The sequence below is a fragment of the Drosophila yakuba genome, chromosome 3R (assembly GCF_016746365.2).
Source record: "Drosophila yakuba strain Tai18E2 chromosome 3R, Prin_Dyak_Tai18E2_2.1, whole genome shotgun sequence".
Taxonomy (NCBI): Eukaryota; Metazoa; Arthropoda; class Insecta; order Diptera; family Drosophilidae; genus Drosophila; species Drosophila yakuba.
Genome location: NC_052530.2, coordinates 22,841,571 through 22,848,544, shown reverse-complemented (window position 1 = coordinate 22,848,544; position 6,974 = coordinate 22,841,571). Strand labels below are relative to the sequence as shown.

At 45.3% G+C, this 6,974-nt stretch overlaps 1 protein-coding gene across 1 annotated transcript; it reads left to right on the top strand.

The window, feature by feature from the left end:
- The first annotated feature begins 1,208 nt into the window (after positions 1–1,208).
- On the top strand, positions 1,209–2,872 carry LOC6538040 (mitochondrial 2-oxoglutarate/malate carrier protein). The gene is made up of 2 exons (XM_002098539.3): positions 1,209–1,753; positions 1,827–2,872. Exons 1-2 carry the CDS (start codon positions 1,634–1,636, stop codon positions 2,658–2,660), a joined length of 954 nt encoding a protein of 317 aa, XP_002098575.1. The 5' UTR covers positions 1,209–1,633; the 3' UTR covers positions 2,661–2,872.
- Positions 2,873–6,974: the final 4,102 nt, after the last annotated feature.

Here is a 6,974-nt window from a genome sequence, read left to right as displayed (position 1 = left end):
GGGTCGTCGTGGGATGAGGAGCAATGGGAGGATGAGCACTGGGAGGGGCATTGGGTGCTCCAGAAGAAATGCGGAACGAATGCGCGTAATGCGCTTGGATGGATGAATCTCCGGCAAGCTGACTGAATGCCGTCCCAAGATACGAGTGCGATTTAATGATAACATGTTGTGCGACAAGCTCCATCGTCATTATCTGTCATTTTCGGTAAATTCCCGGGAACCATTGATCCGTGAAATGTCTTTCGAGGCGGCACGGCACGGCCTTGCCAAGGTTGTTGAACATGGAGGAGAAAGCAATTGTAGCTGGAAGCGTGCGTTCATATCTGTATGGGAATCAAAATATGAATCTTGCAAATTAGCAGAGATAAGCTAAAAATACGAGGCGAAAACAACTATATTACATTCCCTTACAACGGAATCGAAGGCGGCACATATCGACTTTGGAAAATGCTATAATGGAACTATTTATTCTGAGCATATAACAAAAATTGAATCGATACAATATGTTTAAAATAGGAATTCCTTATTATCATGATGCTCTATAGCCGGTTTTACTGTAGTTCCATTAACAATGACTGTATAAAACGAATCAGAAATGGCGCACAATCAAATTGGCCCAATTGGAATTCTAATTAGCGCAATTACGATAAAAGCGCAGCAAACATTCTGCTTCGTGCGTCGATAAGCAGACTCCAAACAAAAGCAGCATTCGAGATAAAGAAAACATATGTGCGGAAAGGTGTTATTCTGTGAGAAATCTGGCGAATTCTAATTGTGAGTGGGTGAATCAATCATGTAAACAAAAGAAGACAAAAAGATACAAAGATACCGAGGAAATGCTAATTGGACGTTGCGCTCTCTAGTTTGAAAGTGCGGTCAAGGCGCTCAGCTGTTTGGCGTTTAGCAACACCGTTGCTGTTCTTCAGAGTTTTCAGGCCATACTTGCATATAAATAGTAATTTACATTACTATTTAAATATATATTATGTATTTTATTTTATAAAAAAAGTACGCAATTGAAAATAGTTTGAAATGCAGTGTTTTATACAATGGTTTTAATTTTTTTATAACCGCTCTCACAACACCTGGCAACCCTGCCGCGCTCTTGCGCCGCCGCTCTCGCTCTCTCGCGCACACGTCATCAGCTGTGGCCCACTAACAACAAGCCCGTGGCCACCAGATGTATTTTCGTGTTGTTGCTGGTTTAGCTGCATTGGATTTCTCCTCAACTGCAGGCTGCGAAAAAAAGGCAAATAAAAAAGGGAATTCAGTGCCAAACATTCCGCGACCACGCAACAAATTGCAGCCAAGCAGCACGTGCCACTTGTGCCGAAAATAAAAATAAACCGGGCGAGAAAAGGCGCCGCATTTGACATTGAACAACATTCGCGGTGCGAAAATAAATCTAGGAAATAAATTTAAGACCCACACAAACAAACGGCGATATCAGCTGTTCGGCAAGTGCGTGCGGCAGAGAAAATTCATTATTAACTGTGCCATCGGCGAATAGAGCTGCTTTCCATTTTCCACATTCCTCCGCGGCGTCGAGTCGATTTTTCCGGGCAGCGATAACTGCAAACAGCAAGCATATTTCGCATTTACCCGTGTGTTGTGTAATCGGAGTCCAGTGAAAATGAGCGCTACTGCTGTCCAGGAGGCGCCCAAAAAGGCGGTGGCCTCCAATGCCATCAAGTTTCTCTTCGGTGGCCTCTCGGGAATGGGTGCCACCATGGTGGTGCAGCCGCTGGATTTGGTAAGACACACTGGACATTTTAACTAGCCAAATATACGTATAACTATTGGAATGTGTGATTATTGATTCACAGGTCAAGACGCGCATGCAAATCTCTGGAGCCGGCAGTGGCAAGAAGGAGTACCGCAGCTCCTTGCACTGCATCCAGACCATCGTGAGCAAGGAGGGACCTCTGGCCCTGTACCAGGGCATTGGAGCTGCTCTGCTGAGACAGGCCACCTACACCACGGGAAGATTGGGCATGTACACGTATCTGAACGATCTGTTCAGGGAGAAGTTCGAGAGGAGTCCGGGCATCACGGACAGCATGGCCATGGGCACGATCGCCGGCGCTTGTGGCGCCTTCATTGGAACGCCAGCGGAGGTGGCCCTTGTGCGCATGACCTCCGACGGCAGGTTGCCGGTGGCCGAGAGGAGGAACTACACGAACGTGGCCAACGCCCTGGCCAGGATCACCAGGGAGGAGGGCCTTACGGCCTTGTGGCGAGGCAGTCTGCCCACTGTGGGTCGCGCCATGGTCGTGAACATGACCCAACTGGCCAGCTACTCGCAGTTCAAGACCTACTTCCGCAACGGACCGCTCCAGATGGAGGAGGGCATTAAGCTGCACTTCTGCGCCAGTATGTTAAGCGGTCTGCTGACCACCATAACCTCCATGCCGCTGGACATTGCCAAGACCCGTATCCAGAACATGAAGACTGTCGATGGCAAGCCGGAGTACCGCGGCACCGCCGACGTCCTGCTGCGCGTGGCCCGCCAGGAGGGAGTGTTCGCCCTGTGGAAGGGATTCACGCCCTACTACTGCCGCCTGGGTCCACACACCGTGCTGACCTTCATCCTCTTGGAGCAGCTCAACCAGGGCTACAACAAGTACGTCCTGGGCTCGGACAAGAGCACTGGCCTGTAAATACCAATATCCAATATCCAGCGATCAACGAACGATGAACGATGAACCAACCATGCGTGTATATACGATGTTAAGTTTAAACAAAACTTAGGGCATTTAAATGTCGGCAATTCCGGTGACAATATTACATGATAACGATTAGCTTGAATGTTGAAACAGTTTTTCTAGCGCCATAAGTATAAAGTGGATTCTCAATAAAGCACAAAATGTTACTTTCGCCTTTTGCTTGCGGTTCTATTTATAGATGTCCACCTGTACCTCGCGTGCGCATGATTATTCAACCATATCTAGTCTTCAAAGTCATTGGGTTTGCCAACTTCAGGGTGTGAAGTGGGTGGGAGTGGGCCCGTCCATATGTTGCTATTGCAAATGAACTACAGTATCTATGTCTATGTGGAAGATGCCGCTCACCAGCCTGCTGTTCGCACAGCTACTGTTTGCCTATGCCCCTGATAAACCTTATCACTGGCTCACTGGGCTCACTGCCGGTGCAAAGTATAAATCCGCACGATAAACTCCGCGGCTAGAGATTGCACTGGTTCTCCAAGCGCCCACCCATCGACAGATTTGGTTTCATTGATAAGGAGGAAACACTGCGATAACCTTTGTTCGAGTTGTAGTTCAATAAACACAGTGCTGCCATAAAGTTAGCGCCCATAGATCTTTGGTTTCATTTCGATTTTGATTGGTTTTGACTTTATGACAGTCGATAATTGGGTTATTTAATTAGTTTTCATTTGATGCATTTGATGATTGCCACACTCGGCCAACGAAATGCCCAGCCAGACCACAGAAAACTTAATTTACATTTTTTTGGTTGCCTTTTGGTTGGGGAATTTTTATTTATTACAAACTGGCCATAAAAATCCTCGCGCGAATTTATTTAAAAAGTTTTTTATTACGCCATAAGTTTGTTAACTGGAGCGTTACAGTTTTCGTGTGGCGGAAGTGGGGCTTCGGGCGGTTTGGGGATTTTAAGGGGGTTATAATAAGCGAGAATTACCCGAAGCCAAGGGCAAGAATCGCATATTAAATTCATTTTATTGGTTCTTAGTGGAGGGGGAGTCGGAGTTTCGCCGCTCACCAAATACTACTTGGGCAATAAAATGTTTTCAGCTTGGCCGGCGTTTAACCACTTCCACAGCCTCTCCACTTCACTCCACTCCAATGACCCACAGCTGGTACAAACAAATCAAAAGTTTATCTCGTAAATAAATGAGCAAAATCTTACTTACTGACCAAAGGGCGCCCAGTTAGCTTATACTCGTATTGAAATGAAAAATTTGCCTGCACTGCGCCCAAGAAGCTAAGCTCGCCCACTTGGAGATACTTTCCGGGAACCGAGTTTTCCTGCTAATGTTTAAGCTGGCCAATGATTCTGCGGGATATTAGTTAGCCTTTGGCTGCAGTACTTTCGGGTAATTAAAGGCAGCCGAAGGGTGAACAAAGTGAGTGGCTTCATTAGGGCCAAGAGCAAGCCAACTTACTTTGGGCCACATTCTACTCAAGGCATAATTGAGCAAAGGCAAGCTTGTGCTTCTACAGAAATTATTTTAATTGATTTATCCTAAAGCAAAAGTTTCTGCTGCCACTGAACATAAATTAGAAGTTATGTAGTTGAATTATTCTCTTGTAACATGATTTAGGTATCCACTCACTGGTAATTCAGCCTCCGGCAAGCTGAATGACCAACCAATGAAAGCCGCAACTGTCAGCGCCCATTTAACATGCAATTTTTAATTAACACTCAAAACATCAGTCCGCCATTCAGGGAAATAGAGGGAGGAAATCAGTTGAGGGCCGTGTAAATGTAATTAATTCAATGTCCCACACGAGCAGACGAGCCAATTGGGCCATATCCACCCACCACCCAACCACCCACTGCCACCCACAGTTCCAAACGAACTTCAATTAGAGACCCGTCGATGGACTATCTTTGCTTTGCTTCTGCCCTGTGGAAAATCGCTCCGATTTTCGTGGAAATATTTGCCAGCACCACAGCTGCGACCATTTGGAATATCCTGCAGGAGCATCGGTCAAGGTCAGCCAAACACCAGATACATTTAGTTAATTTGAATTATAGGCACATTGCCTAAAAGGTTAATTAGTTCAATTTTTCAATTTCCTGTGAATTGCATGCCTAATTTGATACCAAGCAATATTGAAACGACTACAAAAAACTAGATTTACTATTTGGAATGGAAATAATTTTATTAAGAAAGTTTACTTCGCATTGGTCAGAGCTCAAACTTGCAATAAAAAGTTTATTACCACAAAAGAAAAGCAGAACTCATAACTTTTGTTAATAACTTTAATTGAAGGGCAGCCAGCTAGTTTCAATGTTCAATCAGAATTACAATAGAAAAATAAGTCTTAAATAAATTAAAAAACATAATCAAGGGTATTAGGTGGTTAGATAGTGCAGGCACCTTGCCAACCAAAAGCCTGTTTTATTTCTCGAAATTTGGCCCGATTGATTTTGGTATTAATGCGTTTTGGGCCGCCCGAGGGAGCCTCCAATGGATCTGGATGAAGAATGGGAAAGCAGAGTGGTTGGAGGAGCTATGGGATTGCCGCAGGAATTGGATTTGGGATCGGGAAGCGCAGTGGGCGGGGCACTCGTCCTGCCGCGCTCGTGGCTCATAATTCAGAGTTTTCAGTTAACGGGTGGGTTGGTTTCGATTCGGGCTTGGCTTGGTTTAGGTTTAGGTTTAGTTCGGTTTGGTTTGGTTTTGGCACGATTTTGGCACGGTTTTGGCTTTCGCCTGGTTTGCCGGCCATTTGGCGCTCGTATTGTTTTTCCACTGCTCTTTAGCTGCGCTAATTGCAATACGATGCTGCGTAGAGTGGAGTGGAGTGGAGCAGATCTCTCGGCCCCGAGCGCCAAACTAATTGCTTTTGCGAAAAGCATTTGAAACGCGCAACTTTTTCAATTTATCTATTTAGCCCTTCGTCCTTCGTCCTTTGCGAATATTTGCCGACAATGTCCTCCGCCCACTCGAGTGTTCCATTACATGGACGCGGATTTATCATAAGCAAGGACAATGCCAATGCACTTTCAGCTGGATACACTAGCCGAAAAGTGCCTTCTAGATTCTATAGCTATTAAATTAACTCGAAAGATAACATTTAATAAATATTTGAAGGAAACTTAAACTGTAGCTACATTGCAAATTGCGCATGTCGTACATAAATAACCAATAAAATGGCCGAGAAATGCGGACAATTTCTAGGAATTGAAAATCAAATTCATTTTCGTTGTAAATCAATTCCATAGCTTGCTAATAATAAATTCAAGAAAATTCCATAGGAAGTGGTCTGCGTCCTGTCAGTTTGCAATCGAGTATATTTCTGTGTGCAGGTCCTGAAACGAAAGGATGAGGGGTACAAAACCGGTGGGGAAAGGGGGAGCCAAACTGAAAACAGCGGCAACGGCGGAAACGGAAATGCAGAACAACTGCTCATCGTGTTCGAGCGCTGTTTCTATATTTTTTCCCCTGGCTGTTGGCTGTTTGCTGCGTCGCCAACCCGAATTTCCTCTGCAACTTCCGTTTTCCCATTAGGCGTGTACATAAAAACGTTGAACTAGAGCGACTCGAGATTTACCCAACTAGAAGGCAGACAAGTAGTGCTCGTCGCACGCAAAACTTTGCTGCCGGTTGAAACTTTTTAAATTGATTAGTTTGTAGCCATCACAGGAGTCTGCTGAGCGATCCCCCACAACTGGAACTGCATCCAGATTCGGATCCATCTACCCACCCATCTCCGCATCCTCTGCCCATCGACATTAGCCAAGTGGCTGCATTTCAATTAGCCCGGCCGGGCAAACATGTTTATAGGGGGATCTGCGGGGATGGCAGTCCGGACCTCAAAGTTTGCCGAGAACGTCTCGGTCTTTCAGCTCCTTGTCTGCTCAATTGAATGCACTGAGAACTCTTGAAAGTGCTGTTTTCTCTTCGCGGTGTTTAAGGGATTTTCGCGGCGGCAGTGAACCTCAGTTCATTAAGGATTTGATAGATGAACATTGGTAAGTTCCTTTAATAGCTGATTTTGCTAGTATATCATATCATTTCTAAACAATATTTACACGTTTTCAGATGAGTTGGGATGGCTAGGTTGCTCTGCAATTCAAGAGGCGCTTAAGTACAATAAATTGCTGATTTCCTCAAGGATCACATAAACCAACTCTCTTGCCGCTTGCTTGGATAATTCTTGATGTGGCTTTGGGCAAACTAAGCAGGCAGACTTTTAATGTATTGGCTCCCCCTTTACTTAACTTCATCAAGTATCCGCCCCGTTCGCCAGTCTGCCTTC